This window comes from Lutra lutra, chromosome 3 (assembly GCF_902655055.1).
Source record: "Lutra lutra chromosome 3, mLutLut1.2, whole genome shotgun sequence".
NCBI classification, from domain to species: domain Eukaryota; kingdom Metazoa; phylum Chordata; class Mammalia; order Carnivora; family Mustelidae; genus Lutra; species Lutra lutra.
In genome coordinates, this window is record NC_062280.1 from 115705616 (window position 1) to 115733431 (window position 27816).

Sequence of the window (27816 nt, forward strand, 5' to 3'; positions counted from 1 at the left end):
ATAACTACTATGCATTTCATGTCAGCATCAAGTCACCACCAACAGTGAATTTCTCCAGGCTCAACTATATCTACCCAATCGGGCTGGCCAACAGGGTGCACAACATGTGCCCAAGCTTCAATTCACACCTCCCTTTCTGTCAGTGGGGGGACTCTGCTTCCTGGGCATTTCAGTGATATAACTCAGTAGTCTGTGTTTCCAGTAACTCCATGTTCAAAATTAATACCCCAATGCAACATTAAAAACTGTTTAATATTTTATTAGTAAAGCATCCAGCTCTAGTAATGACTACAATCTCAACAAAGCCATTCTTACTATATAGGATGTAAAATAATAAAAGCAACATTTTTAACCATCAAAACCAGCGTTGTCACACATCATCTGGCAATTTTCCACCATCCCAAATATCCAAAGAGGTGACAGTCAAGTGTACCTCCTTTCAGCTAGATACAGACTCTACAGTGGCAGTAGGTTCACCACAACTGTCCAGGAAAGGTCGCTTGGCAGATGGCTTCAAATGGAAATCTATTTAAGTCTGCTCAGAGATAGAATCAGTTGACCAATAAAACAAATGAGCTATGTATGTAACTGGCCATAGAAAATAAAAATATTTTGTGTTACTAGGAGCATATTCTGTGGAAGCATGGCTACATGGAGTGCAAGGACAGGGACTATTACTGTGCTAAACTGCCTTAGTAGAAGTACATTTTTTAAAGCATGCAGGACAGAAAACTGCACTAATTAGGTGCTTTAAAAATTTACATAAATAACAGAAGGGCAGGATTTTGGGTTTTGTGAGCTTTACACATAGCTGGGACTCAAAATTAAATGTTTAAGCTTCTCTGAGTCAGGAATAAAAACAAAGCTTGCAACCTGGTCAGGTTGAGGAATATCTTGACTTCAAGTCCTTAGGCCTCATTTGCCATCTATAACCTGAGTCTTCCCCACAGCCAAGGTCCCAAGAGCCCTCACTATGCTACCACAAGGGCTCCATGCACCCCAGTGCTTGGGGGACAGCCACAATGCCCCAGTCCTGCACAAAACAGGACACCTGCTCTTTAACAGCCTTTAGAAGGACAGAAAAGAGCATCCTCTGCACAGTGTAATCTCTGGAGGCCTGACACAGTAACACTGTAACTATGGCTCTCATTCCATTTTCCTCACCATTCTTTTAATAGCACTTTCTTAACAGGTAGAAAAATTAGCTATAAGTAGGCTGAGGTGGCAATAAAAATACTCAGAACAGACACTAAAATCATAATGTCTCTGAATAACAAACCTACCTCCACATACTTGTAACTATTTTGCCTTCTTCAAGTTTTAAAGGATAAAGCCCTAAAACTTTAAGGCTCAAGTCAATTCCTAATGTGGGATATTTTCCAAGTATTGCTACCAAGAAAACAAAGAATAAAATGAGGAAGAATCATTTTAAAGGGGGGAAGGGGAGAGGGAGGGCTGCCCTTCCCCCATCATCCTGAGCAGTAACTGGACCCATATCATGGAAATACCAACCCCACTGCCTCAGCGAAGTTCCTGAGAACTTACCAGCCCACAACTCCTGAAGTTACATGCAGCCAGTTCTGATCTGAGGCTTGAAAGTTTGAGGTTAAACAGAAAGAAGCTGCAGTTCTCCTTGCCACATAACTCACTCATACACCATCAGACTATTAACATAACACTAAAGTAAATTGTCCTTAAGCATTACACCTAACTGAAAAGAAAAAGCCTTTCAAAACAAGTATGTTCAAATAAAGTATTCTGAGAGTTCTACAAAGAAATTTCTGGAATGAGCCAGTAAGCCAGAGTCCACGTTTTAGCTAAACAGAAGTCAGAAGTCTTCTCTACAGTAGATGGATTAGTTATATGATGTCACCAGTTTCAAAAGAACTATTCAAACTATTATTAAAAACATTTATCACCAACAGAAACACCCTGCAAATTATAGTATTGAACACAGGGCATCAGAAGCTAGGCACATCCAGATCTGAAGGATTCTAGAAGACCCAGAACAGAGACCCTAAGGCCATGCCCGTGGCAGCTCCAGCCAGCATGCCCAGTGCCAGATCACTGTCGCTATCTCGATACCGCTCCCGAATGATGACTTGGTTGGTAGGCTGTTGTCCATAAAGTCCTAAAAAGGAAGTAAAAAAGTAGACATTGTGAGGAGCAGTTTAAATCTAACATTCCTTCAAAAAGACAGCGTGATCTGAAAATGGTAAAGGCCACATCTCCCTGCATGTGCATCCTTCCCTTACGGTGCTGTCTTCCTCTGGAGATGTGTAGGGTGGCTGAGTGGGTACTCCCCAGCTCTCCTTCACCAAAGGCTCAGATGACAGTTTCTAAGACTACACTAAAAGGAAATTAAGATGCTCAACTTTCCAAGGTCCAAAGCCCCAACCACTGCAAATAGCAGGATCCTAATGAAGCTCTAAGTTCTAGGTTCCAATGTCCACTTCTACCTCCCACATCATGCTCATTAGTATGACAGGTAGATGGGGGAACAGCATGGGAGATACACAGAGCCTACAGACAAGGTGAGAGCCAAGAATCTGCACCTAAAGTTAAAAATGTAAAACCCATTTGAAACTAATGAGTTTCTTGATATTCATGCAAACCATTTTTAAATTAAACCTTAAATCTGCTAATATAATTCATTCTTCATTTTTAATCATGTCCTTACGGGGGAAAATACTTATATTAGAGGGAAAACTTTTAAAAAGCAAACTTGAAACACATTTAGTATTTAATTTGCGTGATTAAAATTTACAACTGGAAATGTATCACCGAACAAAGAGAACATCTTCTGTACTTCACAACTATATTGTCTAACAGCTAATTAGCTTTAAAATTACTCAAATATAAATAACATTAACTTTCCTCCCTGACCCGCTGTTTCCTTAACAATTCAGCCCTAGGGGAGCTAGACACTAATCCAACAGTAATGTATACATGGAGATGAAAACCAACAGCAGAATATAGGCTTATCACTCTAAACATTTACAGTACTACAAGCATTTACATGCACTGACTCACTTAATCCTCACAACAACCTTGTGAATTGAGTTTATTATTATCCTCATTTTACCAATGGGCAAAAGTGAGGCATACAGGGCTTAAAGGCAGTACGGGCTCACAAACCCAGGCACTTGAGCTACAAATGTGCACTCATAACCACTAATGCCTCAAAGAGATGGAGAAAGATAGGAGAGAAAAAAACCCAAAGCCACAGCGTAGCAGAATGAGACCATAAACCTAGGGCTGATCAAGAATAGGTAACAGCACTGGAAGTCAATAGTCTTTTACACAATGTTTAAATCTCAAAATTGGTGAACCATAATATTTCCTTTCACAGCCTTGTAGTTAAAAGTCTTCAATTAGGGAACTATAACTATGAAATGTAGGATAGTAGAAACTAGGAAGCTGACAATTAAAAGATCCCTTCGACCATCTAAATCTGCATTACCCTCATTAGGTCATACCAAGAGACACCCATATCACATGACCAGGAGAGCCCTCTCCTATAGCTTCTGCTCACCTCTGCTCCAAGGAGGGAACTCCTAATCCAAGTCAGTGGGGACATTTCTAAGTTGTAGTTATTGTAATTACCTAACTTAACTAAGATTTACATAAATGGTCAAAATGTGAATGTGAAACAGGCAGATATTGTTTCCCCACATAACTAAAGTAGATACTTTAGGGAAAACTAAATAAAGGCAGGTAACATTTACAAAGCAAGGAACTGAGTAAATTATAGAAGAATCACAAAATCTGAACTTGTCATTTGTACTTGCCAAGGGAAAGTGCGGTGCAATAACGTGTCATGAGTACAATCTTTGTAAGACAGAAAACTCCAGTCAAAGGAGCCAACTCAAAGCAAAGACCTAGAGCCTACATCAAAAGACAGCTGAACAACTGTCCACTAATGTGGGTAAATTACAACAGAACATTTACAGTGTGTACACAGCACCCTTTGCACTTTTTAAATTGGCTGACTGACCACTAGCTCCAATCATATTACAGAGAAAATCTTGGGGTACCTGACTGGTTCAGTCAGTAGAGCATGTGACTCTTGGTCTTGGGGTCTTAACTTCGAGTCCCATGTTGGGTGTGGAGATTAAAAGCAAAATCTTAAAAAAAAAAGGGGGGGGGGTCAGGGAGGGGGGGAGAGAAGGCCTTTAACCTGCTCTACACATGATGAGGATGATGACTATGAACAATGGAAGGCAGTATGTCATGAAGATGGCAAAGGACTGAGGTATCTAGAAGAGCTGAGGAGCTCTTGTCTTGTTATCAGCACAATGCTACTATGGGATGACCACAAACCAACTCGGCCCCTCCAGAGCAAGCACACCTGCTAGCTGGTCACAATGCCAATGCTGAATGACGACCTACTTAACTCTGCCCTTTGCAGCAAATATCTTGAGGATGCCCACATGAGAGTGCTCTTTCTTTTCCTATGAAGCAAATGAACAGCAAAGATAGAATCTGATTTATATAAATTCCCTTCTCAAATACTTCCACAAAACTTCAGCTCTTCTGAACAGTAAGAAACAGCTGAGATTACCCCAGTCTGGAAGTCTGCAACTGAGTAAGAAAGAGGCTGGCTTTCATGACTTGGTTAGGCTAGGGCTTAAAAACCCAGCACCAACTCCAAGGTAAATGGGCAAAGAAATTAAATTTATAAACAATTATACCATGTTTATCTTCACCAATCATCAGAGAAAAGTAAACTAAAGCAACTTGACAGTTCACTTTAGACCTAAGAACGCTATCAAAACTTTCAGAGCTAACAACTATAGGAACTCTTTCAGGACAACGGAGAAACCAGTGTTTCATGAACTCCTAGTGGTATTGGAAACTGGCAAACTGTTCTGAGAATCAACTCGGTAACTGTATCAAGATTTATTGTCATACTTCAGATGAAATGATGTAAAGTCCGAATTTCCCTCAAAACAATCCAGAGATGAGGAAAGGAGATGGAGGTGAAACAAAGTTAGGCATGATGTGGTAACTGAAGCTGGTAATGGGCAAATGACAGCTCATTAAACTACTGTCCCTACTTTTGCATGTTTGAGAACTCTTATAAATATGGTATCAAAAGAAATATAAATGTCTATGCCCTCTGACATATGAGCTTAATATATTCTAAATATAAATACATTCTAAATATAAATATAAATATAAATATATTCTAAAACAGATTTAACAGGAATGAAAAAGAAAATCATCAGATGTTGAAAGTAGTATCTACAATTGCAAACAGGAAAAAAAAGAAAGTAAACAGTCAATACTAGAAGATTCAAATAATGTATCACCCAATATGATAATATGCAGTCATTAAAATACTTATGGACATTATGCAGCATTCTAGACAAAATATATAGAATTTTAAAATGAGAAAAAAATGCAAAAAGTAATGTAAGACTGCAAAGATGAAAAATTCATTTTATATGGTGAAGGTAATTCAAAAAACAGTTGTGCTAAGATCACAGGACCAACAAATACTTCACTTTTTAGCATCAGCATTTTATTCGTTTTCAATTTGACATGAAAAAGTCAAGCAAGAAGAATCCCTCATACTTGATGCTAGCTGAGTGAACTGCATCAGACTTCAGAAACAGATGACCAGAGAAACTCTCATATTAGGTGCTAAAATACGAGAAACCAAAGTAACCACCAACAAGTAAAAGGACACTTTGACATGGGGCTGGTGACTCCTGGGAATCTCTGTGGCATTAGCATCAGTAACCACTTACTTACCTTTCTGATAACAGATTCTCCTTCCACTGCTTCTGTGTTAAGACATAGAACTAGGTTTGCTCACAACACCCTCAGATTTCCTGTATCTCTCTGAGCTCTGGGCTCTTGTTCTAGGCTATTTACCAGCTCATTATCTTATATGTTGATCTGACATGCCATGTCTACTGCAACCTGCCCCTTCCAGACTTCCCTTGCTCTCCCAGCATCTGGGTGACACTTGCTCTTCATTACATCAGTCACATGGCTCTCTGCCCCCTCACCTGACTGGAGGCTCCAGCCTCACGGCCAGCATTCTCCAACACCTCTACCTTAGACCTCCCACTGTCAAAACTGCACACAGGACTTGATACTACCTACACAGATTAGTTACTCATATCTACAGTCTTTCTTGGTGAAAGGTGAAAAATGGAAAACGTGCATCAAAAGCCCAGAATAAATATAAGTACCTTCCAGGCCTTTACTTCACCTGCAAAAAGGGAATATCACCTGACTAGTGTTAATTTTTAAAGGATGTAACCAGAAGAGAAAAATAAGAGAAGTTATCACTTAAAACTGGCCTCTTAGTTTGGTTGCTCTTTAATACAAGTGAATACCAGTAACTACAAATTCTCTCCTTGGGAACAAAACTAGATCTAATAGTGAAGTTTTTAAAAAGCATATTCTAACTTTCTGAGGTAGTATAAAAATACATAATGCTTTTTTTTTAAACACAGTAGCAGATCTATACCAGAAACATAGCTCACTTATCCTTAAACTGAGAAACAGAAATCCTTCAGGACTCATCTACCCACTAAATAGAGATGTAAGAAGTAAAAGGTAGGCATTAGTTACCTGCATATGGATACTGATAGGGTACAGCATAAGCCTGCCCATTCGCAGCATAGACAACTTGAGTTCCTGGAGGGTATGCACCACTGTATGGACCATAGCCATATGCCTGTTGAAAAGAAATAGGCCCATCAGAAACATACTTTTGAAATTCAGCATCAATTTATAATAAAAATTCTCAGCAAAGTGGGTGGAGAGGGAATGTACCTCAACTTAATAAAGGCCATATATGACAAGCCCACAGCCAACATCATATTCAACAGTGAAAAGTTAAAAGCTTTCCTCTAAGATAAGGAACAAGACAATAAGTTAACCGCTCTTATTACTTTTATTCAACATGATAATCAAAGTCCTGGCCAGAAAAAGAAATGAAAGGCAAATAAATTGAGAAGTAATAGTAATAGTAATTAAGAAGGAAGAGTAAAACTGTCACTATTTGCAGATGATATGATATTATACCTAGAAAACTCTAAAGAAAATTACCAAAAAAAACTGTTAGAACTAAAAAAAGGAATTCAGTAAAGTTACAGGATACAAAATCAACATATACTAATCTTTTGTGTTCCCACACACTAATAACTATCAGAATGACAAATTAAGAAAACTATCCCATTTACAAATACATCAGAAACAAAAAACCTAGCAATAAATTTAACCCAAGAGAAAGACCTATACACTGAGTCATGAGACACTGAAGGGAAGGGAAAAAAAAAACAAAAAACTGAAGGAAACACAAATAAATGAAAAATATTCTGTGCTCATGGACTGTAAGAACAGTTAAAATAGCCATACTATCCAAAATAATCTACAGGTTCAATGCAATCCATATCAGAATTCCAATGGTATTTTACCCCCAGAAACAGAATGAACAATTCTACAGTTTGTATGGAACCACAAAGACCCCAACAGCCAGAGCAATCCTAAGGGAAAAAACAACAAAGCAGGAGGCATCACATGCCCCAATTTCAAACTATAGGACAAAGCTACAGTAACCAAAACAGTATACTATTGGCATAAAAACACAGAGATCAATGGAACAGAAAAGAGAGCCCAGAAACAAACCCACACATATATGGTCAACTAATTTATGACAAATGAAACATGAATACGCTATGGGGAAAGGACAGTCTCTTCAATAAATGGTGTTTGAAAAACTGGACAGCCACATGTACAGACTGAAACTGAACCACTATCTTATATCATACACAAAATCAACTCAAATGGATTAAAAGACTTGAACATAAGACCTGAAACCAAAAAACTCTAGTAGAAAAACATAGTAAGCCACCTAACATAGGTCTCAGCAATATTTTGGATTTGACACCAAAACAAAAATAAACAACTGGGACTGTAATAAACTAAAAAGTTTCTGGGGGCGCCTGGGTGGCTTATTCAGTTAAATGCCCAACTCTTGATTTTGGCTCAGGTCATGATTCTCAGGGTCATGAGATTAAGCCCCGTGTCAGGCTCTGCACAGGGTGTGGAGCCTGCTTAAGATTCTCTCTCTCCCTCTCCCTCTGTGCCCCCCAAAATAAATAAATACATAATAAATAAAAAATAAAAACTTTCTTCACAGCAAAGTAAATGGTCAAGAAATAGAAAGGCAACCTACTAAATGGAAGAAAATATTTGCAAATCACGTATGTGATAAGGGATTAATACCCAAAACATATAAAAGAAATTCATCTCAATGGACATTTTCCACAGACAGATGGCCAATAGACATATGTAAGAATGGCTAACATCACTCATCATAAGGGAAATGCAAATCAAAACCACAATGAGGAATCACCTTACATTCGTTAGAATAGCTAGCATCAAAAAAAAAAAAAACAGAGTCAAGATGGTGGAGAAGTAGCAGGCTGAGACTACTTCAGGTAGCAGGAGATCAGCTAGATAGCTTATCTAAAGATTGCAAACACCTACAAATCCAAGGGGAGATCGAAGAGAAGAACAGCAATTCTAGAAACAGAAAATCAACCACGTTCTAAAAGGTAGGACTGGCGGAGAAGTGAATCCAAAGTGACGGGAAGATAGACCACAGGGGGAGGGGCCAGCTCCCGGCAATCGGCGTTGGAATGGAGCACAAAATCAGGACTTTTTAAAATCTGTTCCGCTGAGAAACATCACTCCAGAGGCTAAACTGGGATGAAGCCCACAAGGGGTCAGTGTGGCCTCGGGTCCCACAGGGTCACAGAACAATCTGGGGAGGCTGAGTGTCGGAGAGCTTGCAGGTATTAGAACGGGGAAGCCGGCTAGAAACAGAGCCGAGAAGTGAGCTCTCAGCTCGGGGTTACCTTGAACCGGTCGCAGGCTCGGTGAGCTCGGAGCGTGGCCAGAGGCCAGGAAGACCGGAGTAATTGGGCACTATTCTCTGAGGGCGCACTGAGGAGTGGGGCCCCGAGCTCTCGGCTCCTCCGGGCCAGAGACTGGGAGGCCACCATTTTCATTCCCGTCCTCCAGAACTCTACGGAAAGTGCTCAGGGAACAAAAGCTCCCAAAAGCAAACCCGAGCACAGCCCCTGGTAAGGGCGGTGCAATTCTGCCTGGGGCAAAGACACTTGAGAATCACTACAACAGGCCCCTCCCCCAGAAGATCAACATGAAATCCAGCCAGGAACAAGTTCACCTACCAAGGAATGCAGTTTCAATACCAAGGAGAACAGCGGAATTCGAGAGGAGGAGAAAGCAAAGCACAGAACTCATGGCTTTCTTCTCCCCATGATTCTTTAGTCTTACAGTTCCTTTTTTTTTTTTTCTTTTTCAATTTTTTTTCTCTCTTCTTCTGCTAAATTTTTTTTTAACTTTTACCCTTTTATTTTTTAACGTTTTTAAGTAGTTTATCATATATATATGTATATGTATTCTTTTCTTTTTTATATTTTTTCATTATTCATTTTCTTTTTTAAATTGTTTCTTTTTTTTCTTTTTTTTTTCTTTCTGAACCTCTTTTATCCCCTTACTCCCCCCCTCATGATTTGTGATCTCTTCTGATTTGCTTAAAGCATATTTTCGTGGGGTCTTTGCCACCCTTTTAGTATTTTACTTGCTCCTTCATATACTCTTATCTGGACAAAATGACAAGGCGGAAAAATTCACCACAAAAAAAAAGAACAAGAGGCAGTACCAAAGGCTAGGGACCTAATTAATACAGACATTGGTAATATGTCAGATCTAGAGTTCACAATGTCGATTCTCAAGGTTCTAGCCAGGCTTGAAAAAGGCATGGAAGATATTAGAGAAACCCTCTCAGGAGATATAAAAGCCCTTTCTGGAGAAATAAAAGAACTAAAATCTAACCAAGTTGAAATCAAAAAAGCTATTAATGAGGTGCAATCAAAAATGGAGGCTCTTACTGCTAGGATAAATGAGGCAGAAGAAAGATTTAGTGATACAGAAGACCAAATGACAGAGAATAAAGAAGCTGAGCAAAAGAGGGACAAACAGCTACTGGACCACGAGGGCAGAATTTGAGAGATAAGTGACACCATAAGATGAAACAACATGAGAATAATTGTGATTCCAGAAGAAGAAGAAAGAGAGAGGGGAGCAGAAGGTATATTGGAGAAAATTATTGGAGAGAATTTCCCCAATAAGGCAAAGGGAACAAGCATCAAAATCCAGGAGGTGCAGAGAACTCCCCTCAAAATCAATAAGAATAGGTCCACACCCCGTCACCTAATAGTAAACTTTACAAGTCTTAGTGACAAAGAGAAAATTCTGAAAGCAGCCCGGGAAAAGAAGTCTGTAATGTACAATGGTAAAAATATTAGATTGGCAGCAGACTTATCCACAGAGGTCTGGCAGGCCAGAAAGAGCTGGCATGATATATTCAGAGTACTAAACGAGAAAAACATGCAGCCAAGAATACTATATCCAGCTAGACTATCATTGAAAATAGAAGGAGAGATGAAAAGCTTCCAAGACAAACAAAAACTGAAAGAATTTGCAAACACCAAACCAGCTCTACAGGAAATATTGAAAGGGGTCCTCTAAGCAAAGAGAGACCCTAAAAGTAGTAGATCAGAAAGGAACAGAGACAATATACAATAACAGTCACCTTACAGGCAATACAATGGCACTAAATTCATATCTCTCAATACTTACCCTGAATGTTAATGGGCTAAATGCCCCAATCAAAAGACACAGGGTATCAGAAAGGATAAAAAAACAAAACCCATCTATATGGTGCCTACAAGAAACTCATTTTAAACCCGAATACACCTCCAGATTTAAAGTAAGAGGGTGGAAAACAATTTACCATGCTAATGAACATCAGAAGAAAGCAGGAGTGGCAATCCTTATATCAGATCAATTAGATTTTAAGCCAAAGATATAAGAGATGAAGAAGGACACTATATCATACTCAAAGGGTCTGTCCAACAAGAAGATCTAACAATTTTAAATATCTATGCCCCTAACGTGGGAGCAGCCAACTATATAAACCAATTAATAACAAAATCAAAGGAACACATCAACAATAATACAATAATAGTAGGGGACTTTAACACTCCCCTCACTGAAATGGACAGATCATCCAAGCAAAAGATCAACAAGGAAATAAAGGCCTTGAATGACACACTGGACCAGATGGACATCACACATGTATTCAGAACATTTCATCCCAAAGCAACAGAATACACATTCTTCTCTAGTGCACATGGAACATTCTCCAGAATAGATCACATTCTCAGTCCTAAATCAGGTCTCAACCGGTATCAAAAGATTGGGATCATTCCCTGAATATTTTCAGACCACAATGCTCTGAAGCTAGAACTCAATCACAAGAGGAAATTTGAAAAGAACCCAAATACAAGGAGACTAAACAGCATCCTTCTAAAGAATGAATGGGTCAACCAGGAAATTAAAGAAGAATTGAAAAAATTTATGGAAACAAATGATAATGAAAACACAATGGTTCAAAATCTGTGGGACACAAAAAAGGCAGTTCTGAGAGGAAAATATATAGCAGTACAAGCCTTTCTGAAGAAACAAGAAAGGTCTCAGGTACACAACCTAACCCTACACCTAAAGGAGCTGGAGAAAGAACAACGACAAAAGCCTAAACCCAGCAGGAGAAGAGAAATCATAAAGATCAGAGCAGAAATCAGTGAAATAGAAACCAAAAAAACAATAGAACAAATCAACGAAACTAGGAGCTGGTTCTTTGAAAGAATTAATAAGACTGATAAACCCCTGGCCAGACTTATCAAAAAGAAAAGAGAAAGGACCCAAATAAATAAAATCATGAATGAAAGAGGAGAGATCACAACTAACACCAAAGAAATACAGACAATTATAAGAACATACTATGATCAACTCTACGCCAACAAATTTGACAATCTGGAAGAAATGGATGCATTCCTAGAGACATATAAACTACCACAACTGAACCAGGAAGAAATAGAAAACCTGAACAGACCCATAACCAGTAAGGAGATTGAAACAGTCATCAAAAACCTCCAAACAAACAAAAGCCCAGGGCCAGATGGCTTCCCGGGGGAATTCTACCAAACATTTAAAGAAGAACTAATTCTATTCTCCTAAAACTGTTCCAAAAAATAGAAATGGAAGGAAAACTTCCTAACTCATTTTATGAGGCAAGCATAACCTTGATCCCCAAACCAGACAAGGATACCATCAAAAAAGAGAACTACAGACCAATATCCTTGATGAACACAGATGCGAAAATTCTCACCAAAATACTAGCCAATAGGATTCAACAGTACATTAAAAGGATTATTCACCACGACCAAGTGGGATTTATTCCAGGGCTGCAAGGTTGGTTCAACATCCGCAAATCAATCAATGTGATACAACACATTAATAAAAGAAAGAACAAGAACCATATGATATTCTCCATAGATGCTGAAAAGCATTTGACAAAGTACAGCATCCCTTCCTGATCAAAACTCTTCAAAGTGTAGGGATAGAGGGCACATACCTCAATATCATCAAAGCCATCTATGAAAAACCCATCGCAAATATCATTCTCAATGGAGAAAAACTGAAACCTTTTCCGCTAAGGTCAGAAACACGGCAGGGATGTCCATTATCACCACTGCTATTCAACATAGTACTAGAAGTCCTAGCCTCAGCAATCAGACAACAAAAGGAAATTAAAGGCATCCAAATCGGCAAAGAAGAAGTCAAACTATCACTCTTCGCAGATGATATCATACTATATGTGGAAAACGCAAAAGACTCCACTCCAAAACTGCTAGAACTTGTACAGGAATTCAGTAAAGTGTCAGGATATAAAATCAATGCACAGAAATCAGTTGCATTTCTCTACACCAACAACAAGACAGAAGAAAGAGAAATTAAGGAGTCAATCCCATTTACAATTGCACCCAAAACTATAAGATACCTAGGAATAAACCTAACCAAAGAGACTAAGAATCTATACACAGAAAACTATAAAGTACTCATGAAAGAAATGAGGAAGACACAAAGAAATGGAAAAATGTTCCATGCTCCTGGATTGGAAGAATAAATATTGTGAAAATGTCTATGCTACCTCGAGCAATCTACACATTTAATGCAATTCCTATCAAAGTACCATCCATTTTTTTCAAAGAAATGGAACAAATAATCCTAAAATTTATATGGAACCAGAAAAGACCTCGAATAGCCAAAGGAATATTGAAAAAGAAAGCCAAAGTTGGTGGCATCACAATTCCAACTTCAACCTCTATTACAAAGCTGTCATCATCAAGACAGCATGGTACTGGCACAAAAACAGACACATAGATCAATGGAACAGAATAGAGAGCCCAGAAATAGACCCTCAACTCTATGGTCAACTCATCTTCGACAAAGCAGGAAAGAATGTCCAATGGAAAAAAGACAGCCTCTTCGATAAATGGTGTTGGGAAAATTGGACAGCCACATGCAGAAAAATGAAATTGGACCATTTTCTTACACCACACACGAAAATCGACTCAAAATGGATGAAGGACCTCAATGTGAGAAAGGAATCCATCAAAATCCTTGAGGAGAACACAGTCAGCTACCTCTTTGACCTCAGACGCAGCAACTTCTTCCTAGGATCATCGCCAAAGATAACAGAAGCAAGGTCAAAAATGAACTATTGGGATTTCATCAAGATCAAAAGCTTTTGCACAGCAAAGGAAACAGTCAATAAAACCAGAAGACAACTGACAGAATGGGAGACGGTATTTGCAAACAACATATCAGACAAAGGGCTAGTCTCCAAAATCTATAAAGAACTTAGCAAACTCAACACCCAAAGAACAAATAATCCAATCAAGAAATGGGCAGAAGACAGGAACAGACATTTCTGCAAAGAAGACATCCAGATGGCCAACAGACACATGAAAAAGTGCTCCATATTACTCAGCATCAGGAAAATACAAATCAAAACCACAATGAGATACCACCTCACACCAGTCAGAATGGCTAAAATTAACAAGTCAGGAAATGACAAATGGTGGCGAGGATGTGGAGAAAGGGGAACCCTCCTACACTGTTGGTGGGAATGCAAGCTGGTGCAACCACTCTGGAAAACAGCATGGAGGTTCCTCAAAATGTTGAAAATAGAACTACTCTATGACCCAGCAATTGTACTGCTGGTAGATACAAACGTAGTGATCCGAAGGGACACGTGCACCCAAATGTTTATAGCAGCAATGTCTACAATAGCCAAACTATGGAAAGAACCTAGATGTCCATCAACAGATGAATGGATAAACAAGATGTGGTATATATACACAATGGAATACTATGCAGCCATCAAAAGAAATGAAATCTTGCCATTTGCGACGACGTGGATGGAACTAGAGGGTATCATGCTTAGCAAAATAAGTTAATCAGAGAAAGACAACTATCATATAATTTCCTTGATATAAGGAAGTGGAGATGCAACATGGGGGGGTTAAGGGGGTAGGAGAAGAATAAATGAAACAAGATGGGATTGGGAGGGAGACAAACCATAAGTGACTCTTCATCTCACAAAACAAACTGAGGGTTGCTGGGGGGTGGGTGTTGGGAGAAGGGGGGTGGGGTTATGGACATTGGGGAGGGTTTGTGCTATGGTGAGTGCTGTGAAGTGTGGAAACCTGGCGATTCACAGACCTGCACCCCTGGGGATAAAAATATATGTTTATAGAAAATAAATAAATTAATAAATTTTTTTAAAAAAAGTAACAAGTGGTGGTGAGAATATGGAAAAAATGGAACCCTGTACACTGCTGGCAGAAATCTAAATTAGTGCAGCCACTATCACCAACATTATGGAGATTCCTCAAATAATTAAAAATAGAACTATCATACGACCCAACAATTCCACTTTCGGGTATTTATCAGAAGAAAATGAAAACCCTGACTCAAAATGATATACAGTCATACTTCATTTTACTGTGCTTTGCTTTACTGCACTTTGCAGATACTGTGTTTTTACACATTGACAGATTTGTGGCAACCCTACATTGAGCAAGTCTACCAGCACCATTTTTCCAACAGCATTTGCTAACTTCATGTCTCTGTGTCACATTTTGTAAATTCTCACAAAATTTCAAACTTTTCCATTATTATTATATTTGTTACAGTAATCTGTCATCAGTGATCTTTGATGTTACTATTATTTTGGGGTGCCACAAACCATACCCATAAAACGGGAAAACTTAATTAATAAATCTTGTACGTTCTGACTGCTCCACCAACTACTAGTTCTCTCTCCTTCTCAGGCCTTCCTATTTCCTGAGACACAACAATATTGAAATAAGGCCAATTAATAACCCTACACTGGGCTGACTCAGCTAAGCATCCATCTTTGACACAGTTCATGATCCCAGGGTCCTGGGACCAAAGCCCTGCATCAGGTTCCCTGCTAAGCAGGAAGCCTATTTCTCCCTCTTCCCCTGCTGCTCCCCTGCTTGTTTGTTCTCTTTGTCAAATAAATAAATACTAAAATCTTAAAAAAAAAAAAAAACATACAATGGTCTCTAAGTGGTCAAGTGAAAGAAGAGTCGCATGTCTCTCTCTCTAAATCAAAACCTAGAAATGATTAAGCTTAGTGAAGAAGGCATGTAGAAAACCAAGACAGGCCAAAAACTGAGCCTCTTGTACCACGCAGTTAGTCAAGTTGTGAATGCAGAGGAAAAGTTCTTGAAGGAAATGAAAAGTGCTACTTGTGGGGTGCCTGGATGGCTCAGTTGTTAGGCACCCAACTCTTTTATCGGGTCATGATCTCAGGATCATGAGATAGAGCCCTACATTGGGCTCCATGCTTGGTGCAGAGTTTGCTTGAGATTCTCTCTCCCTCTGCCTCTGCCCCCACCCCCCCAATCTTTAAAAGTGCTACTCCAGTGAACATACAAATGATAAAAAAGCAAAACAGCCATATAGCTAATGCAGAGAAAATCTGAGTAGTCTAGATAGAAAAATCAAACCAGTCCAACATCCCCTTAAGCCAAAGCCTAATCCCAAGTAAGGCCCTAACTCACTTCAATTCTGTGAAGGCTGAGAGAGGTAAGGAAGCCATTCTAGCAGCAGAAGCCCCCATAGCAATTCCAGGAAGAAAATGAAGAACTAGGAATTTTGTGGGTGGGAAAACCCTAACATTTGAGACCTCAGCAGGTGACTGGCAGGTCTATGAATGAGCATTGCGAGAAATAGGCAACGGACCCACCTTCACTGATTAAGTGAATGACTAGTATATTCTGGGAAATCTGGAGACAAAAGGCCCAGCCTTGTTTACGAGCTCACAGGTTGGGGGGTCGGTAGGGCGGCAGGAGAAGACAGATATGCTTACAGACAACTACCATTACTGTTGTCATGTGATAAGTACTATATGGCACAAGGGAGAACAGGATGCTGCTGTCAAACAAATAGCTGCATAGTTTAAACCTGTCATCTTATAAAAGCAGGACATGGGAGTTAAGCTTCTGGAAGATAGCAAAGATGTAGATTTTCCCTATTCTTCCTAAGTACAACTGAAAACCCTGAACATAATATCTAAAACAAACATAAGGGGACTCTGAAAGATGGCAAGAGGGTAGCAGACCGGCTAGGGACCTCAGAACCCTAAGAAGGCCAGATGGTGAGCTCCCTGGGTTTCCTGTTTGCCTCCTATATCCTCAACTAGCTAAAGGAAAGAAAGGAACCAATAAATACAAACAAAAAGGTCCCCCAAAAAAGCTTGCTCTCTCTACCCAAAAAACCTTGGGAGGAAAGGGGCAATCTGGCAAGAAAGACCATTTTTAGTCAGTAACTGCTCTACTCCAGTCCAACACTGCAGAAGTAACTGTGGCCCCACCCCAACTCCCACCAGCAAGGCCAAGTATAGAGAGTAAACCTCCATGTTTGGCAGGCTGTAATTAGGCACCACCCCCCATATGCCCCGTCCCAAGTTGTGTCAGAGAAGGCCAAGTAGGGAGCTAAGAATTTCATCCCTGCCAGATGGAGAGCCAGAACTCCCACTTCTGTCCAGCACAAACCAGATGCTCCTCCCAGACCCATGGGATGAGACCAAGCAAGTACTCATCACAGTGGAAGCTAGTGGGGAGCAGTAGAGAGGACCCTTCCAATTCCCACATAGGCTGGTGTCAGCAGAGACCTGGAGGAGGGCCTAAATTCCCAACCCTCCTGACAAGGTGGTGACCGAGCTACCCAGGCGCCCCTCCAGAAAGATTTTTAAAGCAGCTATCATAAAAATATTTCAAGAAGCAATTATGAACATGTCTGAAATACATTTTTAAAAAGTCTCCACAGGGGCATCTGTGTGGCTCAGCTGTTAAGCGGTTGCCTTTGGCTCAGGTCATGATCCCAGGGTCCTGTGATCGAGCCACACATCAGGCTCCCTGAACATCCGGGAGCCTGCTTCTCCCTCTGCCCTTCCCCCCTGCCTGTGTTCCCTCTCTCACTGTGTCTCTGTCAAATAAATAAAATCTTTAAAAAAAAAAGTCTCCACAGAAACAGAAAATCTCAGGAAAAACAACATAAAGATTTATACACATATTCATGTATTTTCAAGATTTAAAAAATAAAAATTTTAGAAAAAATTATATTAAAAAATACAATGAATGAGCTTAACAACACAATAGAGATGACAGAGAAAAAGAATCAGTAAGCAGGAGTATAAATTGGAGAGAAAATAGATTGATGAAAAGAAAATGAAAGAATCTGAGACATATGGGATCTAACATCCATGTCATCAGTTTCAAAAGAGAGAGGGGGTAGGACTAAAAAAACATTCCAGAAATGATGGCCTAAATTTTCCCAAATTTAGCAAGAACCATAAATCTACATATTCAATAAACTGAACCAAACAAAATACCCCACCCCCCACAAAATCCATACCAAAACACATTATAATCAAACTTCTCAAAACTAAGGACAAAGATAGGTGCCTGGGTGGCTCAGTAGGTTAAGCAACTGCCTTCAGCCCAGGTCATTATCCCGGAGTCCCTGGATCGAGTCCCACATCCAGCTACCTGCTCAGCAGGGAGTCTGCTTCTCCCTCTGATCCTCACCCCTCTCTCATGCTCTCTCTCATTCTCTCAAATAAATAAAATCTTTAAAAAAAAAAAATCTAAGGACAAAGAAAGAAGCTAGAAATAAACAATGTACTATGTACATGGGGGGAAAAAATTTTAAATGACAGAGATGTGTCCTCAGAAACACTGAAGGCCAAAGGAAACACCACACACTTGTCAAATGTTCAAAGACATACCAACTCAGAATTCTATACTAGTGAAAATATCCTTCAGAAATGAGAAGAAATCAAGACATTCTCAGATGAAGGAAAACTAAGAATTTGTTGCCAGTTAATCTATCCTAAGGAAAGGCAAAAGGAAGTTCACTAAACAAAAAGTAAACAATTAAAAAAAGGAATCTTGAAATATCAAGAGATAAGAAAATATAGTCAGAACAGAAGTACATCTTCACATCTTGACATTTCTAACAACTCTGACAGCTGAAGCAAAATTTCTAATACCACCTAATGTGGTCCTCATATATAAAGGAAATGTGAACACTTAACTTTGAAAAATACATTTATGAATAACACAATAACTAAAGCAACAACTAAAAAAATTACAAAGAGAGACAATCAAGAAACATTATAGATAAATCAAAACACAATTTTTGAGGCACATGGGTTGCTCAGTTGGTTAAGTAAGCATCCAATTCTTGGTTTGGGCTCAGGTCATGATGTCAGGGTCATGCAATCAAGCCCCACATCAGCTCTGCTCTCTGTAGCATCTGCTTTGGATTCCTTCTCTCCCTCTGCCCCTCCCCCACTCACACACTCTCTTCCCCTCTCTAAAATAAATAAATCTTTTTAAAAAATGCAATTTTAAAACATGTTCAAATAACTCACAAAAAGCTTAAGAAAAAGAACATAGAGAAATTTAAAAAAAATAACCAAAGGAAAACAAAAAACAAAATGACATATTTAACCCTAACATATCAAAAATTACATTAAATGTAAATGGTCTAAATATACTAATTACAAGATAGAGGTTTGTCAGATATATAGGTAGAAATGACCTAATTATATGCTGCCTATGAGAAACTCACTTCAAATATAATGATATCTGTAACTTGAAAAAAAAAAGATGGGAAGAGATACCATACAAACAGTAAAAAGTAACAGAAGTGGCTATATCAATATCAGACAGAACAGACATCAGGCAAAATTACCAGAAACAAAAAGGGACATTACATTATAATAGACTTAATCCACCAAGAAAATATAAACAACAGAGTTGCACACATAAATTAGAAAATTTAATGAAAAGGACCAATTCCTCAAAAAGTACAAATTACAACAACCCACTCAATATGAAATAGAGAACACTATTAAGTATTTAGTCCCACAACTATTAAGAAATTAGAATTTGTAATTTAAAATATCCCAAAAAGAAATCTTCTGGCTCAGACTGTTTCACTGGAGATTTCATGCATTCATTGATTGGAAAATTCAACATAATAAAGATGTCAATTCTCCCCCAATAAACTGGATACCTAAGTTCAAAACAATTTCTATCAAAATCTATTAAGACTTTGCTATAGATTTAGACACTTCATATGGAAAGGAATGTAACCAGAACAGTTAAGGGAATTCTGAAAAGGAAGAATAAAGTGGAGGATCAGTTTATCCAATCTCAAGACTTTTTATACAGCTACAGTAATCAAGTCTGTGTGGTGTCAGAGGAAGAAAAACACATAGATCAATGGGACTGAACAAAGAACTGAGAAACAGACAAACACAAATTTCTGATTTTTAACAGAGATACAAAAGCAATTCCAGGAAGGACTACAAGTCTTTTCAACAAATTATAGTGCAATAATCAGACATCCATATTAAAAAAATGAATCTTAACTTAACCTAACCTTAACTTAACCTAAAAAATCAACTCACAATGGAAAACACTTAAGTGCAAATCCTGGGACTATAAAACTTTCAGAAAATAGCATATGAGAAAACCTTAGGAAACCTGGTCTGGTAAAGCATCAAACATGACAACAAAACCATGAACCATAAAAATTGAGCAATTGGACTGCATGAAAATTAAAACTGTGAAAGGCACTGTTAAGACGTCTACATGCTACTGAGCAAGCAAAAGACATGAGGTGACATTTTACTGAACAGGATATATGATGGCAAAAAAGAACATAAAAAATGGCAACATTACTATTAGGGAAACACAAATTAAGATCAGAATGAAATATCACTATATACCTATTAGAATGGCTAAAATTTTAAAAAAACAATGACAACACTTAACGCTGGGAAGGATGCAGAGAAACTGGATTACTCGTCAGTTAAATGGTAGAGTCATTCTGGAAAGTAGTTTGCTAGCTTTCTAAAAAACTAACCATATATTTACCATACAACAGATCAAGCAATTCCCCTTTGGAGCACTTTTTTCCAGAGAAATAAAACCTTCTGTTTGTATAAAAACCTGTAAATGATGAGTCTTCATGGGGGGTTTATTGGTAACAGAACTCTGAAACAACCCCAACAGATAAATGCCCCTCAATACTTTTTTTAGTGTATGTGCTGCCAAAGCGAGCACAATGCCCCTCAATACTTAATGGGGTACACATGCAACAATCTGGATGGCTCTCAAGGGCACTGTACTATGTGAAAAAATACCCAAAAAAAATAAATAAATAAATAAATCACATGCTGAATGACTCAATTTAGTAACACTGTGGAAATGACAAAATTATATAAACAGAGAACAAATCAGTGGCTGACAGGAGTTAGGAAAGGGGAAGGAAGATGTGACTATGTAAGAGTGTAGAAGGAAGATTTTGTGAACAGCATTGTATCATGACTAAGAAGCTGATTACACAAATCTACACATACAATAAAATGACACAAAATTAGGCATAAACACTGTGCCAATTTTAAATTCCTGGTTTTGATTTTATCTAATATGTAACAACTAGAGGGGACCTGGGTGAAGAATACATGAGATCTCTACATATTATTTTTGCAACTTCCTATAAATCTATAATTATTCAAAATTAAAAGTTAAACAAAACAAAACAGAAGTACCTCCCACAAACAAGAGACTTCTATATGTAGCAATGAACACTTGGCACTTCTATCTAGGAGATACTGCCAAGGTATTTGTTATGTGATTTTTTTTTTTTAAGGTTTTGTTTTTTCTAAATAAAAAAAGCTTTTTTTCCTGATTATAAAGCTTTTTTTCCTGATTTATTAATTCATTAAGTATAAATCATAAATCATCAATATCATATTACCAAACTGTCATTAACATGAATCATTTTCAGGTCTATCTTTAAAACAAAATGTGAATATAAAGATTATAAATTTTATGAAAGAAAACAAAAATCTGGTTTTTTTTTATTTTTGTCTTTTTTTAAAGATTTTATTTATTTGCCAGAGAGAGAAAGAGAGCAAGCGAGTACACACAAGCAGGCAGAGAGGCAGGCAGAGGCAGCTAGAGAAGCAGGTTCCCTGCTGAGCAAGGAGCCCAATGCGGGACTCAATCCCAGGACCCTGGGATCATGACCTGAGCAGAAGGCAGCGGCTTAACCCACTGAGCCACCCAGGCGTCCCAATAATCTGTTTTTTCTTAAAAAGTTTAAAGAAGAAAAGGACTGAGTACATTTCTAATTTCTCTAATAGTGGCTCAAGTTTCTTTTTTATTTCTTAAAAAGGAGAGTAGCACAGAGACCCACAACTTCCCTTCACTTGGATTCTGAAATGCCAAGAATCAGTCCCTACCTCCAGGGTTGGTGCGGCATAGGCTGTGTAAGGAGGTGGGGAAGAAGCCACAGCTGTCTCATCATACAGGACATCTGAGCCAACGTAAGCCTATGAGAGGAGAGAGAGAATGAAAGAGAGCGTCACAAAGCAACTGCAGGCTCTTAGAATTCTATGTATATATATCCTTTTTATTTAGCAAATTCTTAAAAATCATAACAGCAAAAAAAAAACAGCTCTGTGAGAAGTAGTAAACAGGAGTATCTCCCTACCACTCCCTTTCAACCCTGCACTCTAAGTGTCCTTCGAATTTGGGAGCAGGAGGTCCTCTTCACCCATCTGCAGGTGACAAGAACAGAGCCCTCACTGCCCAAAGAGACCAGAGAGACTCACATCACCCAGGCCTTTTCAAAAATGTTGTACCACTCTCAACAACCCTTTTGTTAAATAAAAATCCTACAGTCTGAAATGTAGCAGTCAGAGGTTGTTCTACACACAGCCTGTTTTTTGCATTAAAAAAAAATCCTCCGTTAAATTACTTCCCAAGGGAAAAGAAAAATCAACGCTCTCATTAAAAAAAAAACTCCATACAAAGAATCATCTAGCATCTTACTTCCAACTATATGGATCATAAATACTAATTTCAGCCAAAAAGAAGATTTTTATGAAAAAAAAGGTAACTGAAGTTGCACAGTAGCCTTAAAAGGAAGAACTGTCTTAGACTAACAGGAATAGGAAACAAAGTCATTTGGATATTCAGTCTTTTTTACTTTCTTTTCCCACCTGTACAAATTATCTTTTAAAAGTTTCATCTACCTTCTTCTTTTCTTCCTAAAGAAATAAAAGAAAAAATAAAATCCTGTCTAAAGAATAAAAATGCTGGGGTACCTGAGTGGCTCAGTGGGTTAAAGCCTCTGCTTTCGGCTCAGGTCACGATCCCAGGGTCCTGGGACCAAGCCCCGCATCGGGCTCTCTGCTTCCCTTCCTCTCTCTCTGCCTGCCTCTGCCTGCTTGTGATCTCTCTCTGTCAAATAAATAAAATCTTTAAAAAAAAAAAAAAAAAGAATAAAAATGCTGACTGCAGAAGTTGAGTGCAAAGTTGTTGCCTTGATTCTCTGATAGAAACAAGCATGGCACTATGAACACCTATAAATGGGGTTTAACTGTTTCAGCAACCTCAGAAGCAGAACTGGAATTAAGTACAAGTCCCAAAAATGCTTGTTTCACAAGGCTGAGATGTTATGCCTAGAAGGGACTCTGTTGTCCTTTTGAGCCATCCCTGTAAATCACAGAACTCAAAGTGTTGCAAAACTTTCTGAGATACAGACGTTCCTGGAAGGTAACACTGGAACCAGTGCTGCCTATATTCAGAGGGGCTCTTCCTGCTTAAAAGGTTTGACAAAATCTAGCTTGCTCTCATATCAGCGAAAGGTGCCCCACCCAGCTATGACTACTCAGCCATCGCTGGATGGCCAAGACACCCATCTCCATTCCCCTTTCTTAATCCCCTACCCTCCCATTTGTTACAGCAAACTAGGTGAAAATGTTACTGGTGACTGCCATTAGCAACTTACTGTATTTGTTCTGGAATCCTGGAGTGTAAATTTCCAGGCCCTGAAGAAAAGAAAAAGGGATGTTTTATTCAAGGCAATCCAACATCTATTTCAAGGATTCTCAAACCTGTGTTGGCACAAAAATTTCTGGAAAAGCTTGTTTCAAGAATAGGTCTTCAGCCCTTACCCCAAGACCCCACTCAATCAAAGTATTTCAAACATGCACAAGAAATACATAATATGCAAAAAATATTTATCTATGGTACATACACTATATATTTAAAGCATGCCCTATTACTACACAGTTTTTGCTTTACTCTTTAGTAAATATAAAATGCACCATGCTTACTATACTGCAATTTGCTTTATCAATTCATGTCACACACAGATGTGCATTTGTTTTTTAATGGCTACATAATGTTCCATGATGTGAGATTTAGATTGTCAGGTTTTCTGTGATTGAAAATAATGCCTGCTTGAGAAACTGGCACATGTCATATAAGTTTAAGGTATATAAATAATGTGGTGATCTGAATATATATATATGTGTGTGTATATATATATCAAAATGATTACCACAAAATTATATAATATATATAATTACATAATATATATATATATATATGATCACCACAGTTAAGATTAACACCTTCACTCCCTCACATAGCTGCTTTTCTATTTTTTCTGGTGATAACATTTTAAATCTACTTCGTAACTTGTTCAAGTATATAATAAAGTATTTATTATAATCACCAAACTATATAATTAGATGCCCAAAACTTATTCATCACATAGTTGAAAGTTTGTACCCTTCAACCAACATCTAATATCCCCTGACCATTCATTCCACTATCTATTTCTAGGAATCTGACTTTTTAAGATTCTACCAGTAAATGAGACCATAAAATATTTCTCTGTTTGACTTACTTCACTTAGCAAAATGCCCTCAAGGTCCACCCAAGATGTTGCAAAAGGGAGGATTTCAGGATGCCCGGGTGGCTAAAGCCTCTGCCTTCAGCTCAGGTCATGATCTCAGGTCCTGGGATCGAGCCCTGCATCGGGCTCTCTGCTCAGCAGGGAGCATGCTTCCCTTCCTCTCTCTGCCTGCCTCTCTGCCTACTTGTCAGCTCTCTCTGTCAAATAAATAAATAAAATCTTAAAAAAAAAAAGGGGGGGGGGATTTCCTTCTTTTCTTTCATGACTGAATTCTGTGTCTGTGTGTGTGTGTGTGTGTCACATTTTCTTTGTCCTTTCATCGTTCAACAACTGCTTAGGTTGTTTCATGTTTTGGATACTGTGAATAATGCTGCATTGAACATGTGGGTGCAAATATCTCTTCAAGATAATGATTTTGTTTCCTTTAAGACATATCCAAAGAGGGACTGCTAGATTAAATGGTGGTTCTACATTTATTTTTTGAGGAATCACCATAACATATCCATAGTGGCTTTTACCAATTTATATTCCTGCCAACAATACACCAGATTCCCTTATCTACATCCTCACCAATGTTTATCTTTTGTCCTTTTGTTAATAGCCATTCTAGGAGGTGTGAGGTAATCTCATTATGATTTTGATCTGCATCCCTGGTGATTAGTGATGTTGAGCATCTTTTCCTTTTGGCCATTTGTATATATTTGGAAAAATATCTATTCAAGTCCTTTGCCCATTTTAAAATAAAACTGTAGGTTTTTTTGCTATGAAGCTATACAATCTCCTTATATATTTTGGATACTAAGCCCTTATCATGTAGAAGGTTTACAAATATTTTCTCTCAGGGGTACCTGGGTGGCTCAGTCAGTTCACGTCATGATCTCAGGGTCCTAGGGTTGAGCCCGTCAGGCTCCCTGCTCAGCGGGAAGTCTGGTTCTCCCTCTCCCTCTGCCCCTCCCTACCACCCATGCTCTGTCACTGATATATAAAATACTAAAAATATATTTTTTCCTCCCATTCCATAGGATGCCTTTTCATTTTTCTGATTGTTTCTTTGCTGTGCAGAAGCTTTAGAATTTGATGCGGTCCCATGTGTTTACTTTTGCCTTTGCTGTTTGTGCTTTTGGTGTTCCATCTAAAAACAAACAAAAAAAAATCACTGCCAAGACCAATGTTAAAGAGCTTTTTCCCAAAACTACGATTTTCTTACACCATAAACAAAATAAACTCAAAATGGATTAAGGACCTAAACATGAGACCTAAAACCAAAAAATCCTAGAACACAAGCAGTAATTTCTCTGACATCGGCCATAGCAACTTCTTTCTTGATATATCTCCTGAGGCAGGGGAAACAAAAGTAAAAATAAACAATTGGCACTATATCAAAGTAAAAAGCTTCCCCGCAACAAAGGAAACAACCAACAAAACTAAAAGGCAACCTACTGAATGGGAGAAGATATTTGCAAATGGCATATCTGATAAAGGTTAGTATTCAAAACAAAATATATAAAGAACTTAATAAAACTCACACCCATAAAGCAAATAATCCAACTAAAATAGGGAAGAAGACACGAACAAACATTTCTCCAAGGAGAAATCCAGATGGCCAACAGACACATGAAAAGATGTTCAACATCACTCATCATCACGGAAATGCAAATCAAAACTACAATGAGATATCACCTCATACCTGTCAGAATAATTAAAATCAACAACACATCAAAGTGTTAACAAAGATGTGGAGTAAAAGAAACCTTCCTTGCACTGTAGGTGGGAATGCAAATGGTGCAGCCACTATGGTAAACAGTATGGAGGTTCCTTAAAAAATTAAAAATGGAACTACCCTATGATCCAGCAATTGCACTACTGAATACTTACCCAAAGAATATGAAAACACTAATTTGAAGAGATACATGCACCCCTATGTTTACTGCAGCATTATTTACAGTGGTCAAACAGCAGCACAAGTGTCCATTAATAGATTAATGGATAAAGAAGTGGTGTGTGTGTGTGTACACATGTGTGTATGTGTATGCATATATACATGTATATGTGTATACAGACACATGTGTATATACACACACATATATACACATGTACACACACAAGGAATAATATTTAGCCATAAAGAAGAATGGGATCTTGCCATTTACAACGATATGAATGGAGCTAGAGAGTATTATGCTAATCGAAATAAGCCAGTCAGAGAAAGACAAATACCATATGATTTCACTCATTTGTGGAATTTGAGAAACAAAAGAAATGAATAAAGGAAAAAAGAGAGACAGACAAACACAAACCAAAAAGCAGAGTCTCAACTATGGAGAATAAATGGATGGCTGCTAGAGAGGAGGTGAGTGGCAGGGACAGGTTATATTGGTGAAGAGGACTAAGAGTACAACTTATCACAATGAACACCCTGTAATGTACAGAATTGCTGGATCACTGTATTGTACACCTGAAACTGATGTAGCACTTGGGCGCCTGGGTGGCTCAGTGGGTTAAAGCCTCTGCCTTCAGCTCAGGTCATGATCCCAGGGTCCTGGGATCGAGTCCCGCATCGGACTCTCTGCTCAGCAGGGAGCCTGCTTCCTCCTCTCTCTCTGCCTGCCTCTCTGCCTACTTGTGATCTCTCTGTCAAATAAATAAAGTCTTTAAAAAATTAAAAAAAAAACTGATGTAGCACTATATGTTAACTTACAAGAATTAAAAAAAAAAAGACAAGGAGCTTTTTCCCTGTTTTCTTCTAGTAATTTAACAGTTTAAGGTCTTATATTTAAGTTTTTAATCCATTTTGAATTAACCTGTGTGAGTGATCTAAGATAGCATTCCCATTTCATTCTTTTACATAGGATTATCCAGTCCTCCCAGCACCATTTACTGAAGAAAAACTGTCCTTTCCCCATTGAGCATTCTTTGTTCCTCCATCAAAAATTATTGACCATACAGCTGACTGGCTCAGTCAGAAGAACACAGGACTCTTGGTCTCAGGGACATGAGTTTGAGCCACATACTCACTAAGTGTAGAAATTACTTAAATAAATAATAAATAAACTTTAAAAAAACATATGTTATTGACTATATATACATGCGTTTATTTCTGGGCTCTTAATCTATTCCATTGGTCTATGTGTCTATGTTTATGCCAATACCACATTGTTTTGATTACTATAGTTCTGTAATAAAGTCTGAAATCAGGAATTATGATGTGTCCAGATTTGTTCTTTCTTTGGCTATTCAAGGTCTTTTTTTGTTCCCCTTGAATTTTAGGATTGTTATTTGTACTTGAAAAATATCAGTGAAACTGATAGTAACTACAATGAATTTACAGATGGTTTTGGGTAGTAAGAACATTCTAATGATATTAATTCTTCCAATCCATGAACACAGGATATCTTTCCATTTGTCTGTGTCATCTTCAATTTCTTTCATCAATGTTTTGTAATTTTCAGTGTACAGATCTTTCATCTCCTTGGTTAAGTTCATTCTTAAGCATTTTATTATTTTTAGTGCTATTACAAATAAAAATTTCTT

General features: G+C 38.2%; 1 protein-coding gene across 6 annotated transcripts in view; it reads right to left on the bottom strand.

Annotated features, from left to right (window-relative positions):
• Nucleotides 1–243: 243 nt before the first annotated feature.
• The window catches only part of PLEKHB2 (pleckstrin homology domain containing B2), a 53970-nt gene continuing 26397 nt past the window's right edge, over nucleotides 244–27816 (bottom strand). For 4 of the 6 annotated variants that reach the window (XM_047722794.1, XM_047722799.1, XM_047722795.1 and 1 more), the window contains 4 exons: nucleotides 23371–23410; nucleotides 21818–21907; nucleotides 6592–6700; nucleotides 244–2131 (listed from right to left, as the gene is read on the bottom strand). In XM_047722794.1, coding sequence (XP_047578750.1) covers nucleotides 1995–2131; nucleotides 6592–6700; nucleotides 21818–21907; nucleotides 23371–23410 — 376 coding nt within the window. In that variant the 3' untranslated portion in view covers nucleotides 244–1994. The remainder of the gene's footprint in view (nucleotides 2132–6591; nucleotides 6701–21817; nucleotides 21908–23370; nucleotides 23411–27816) is intronic. The other 2 variants (XM_047722797.1, XM_047722798.1) reach the window with 2 other exon arrangements.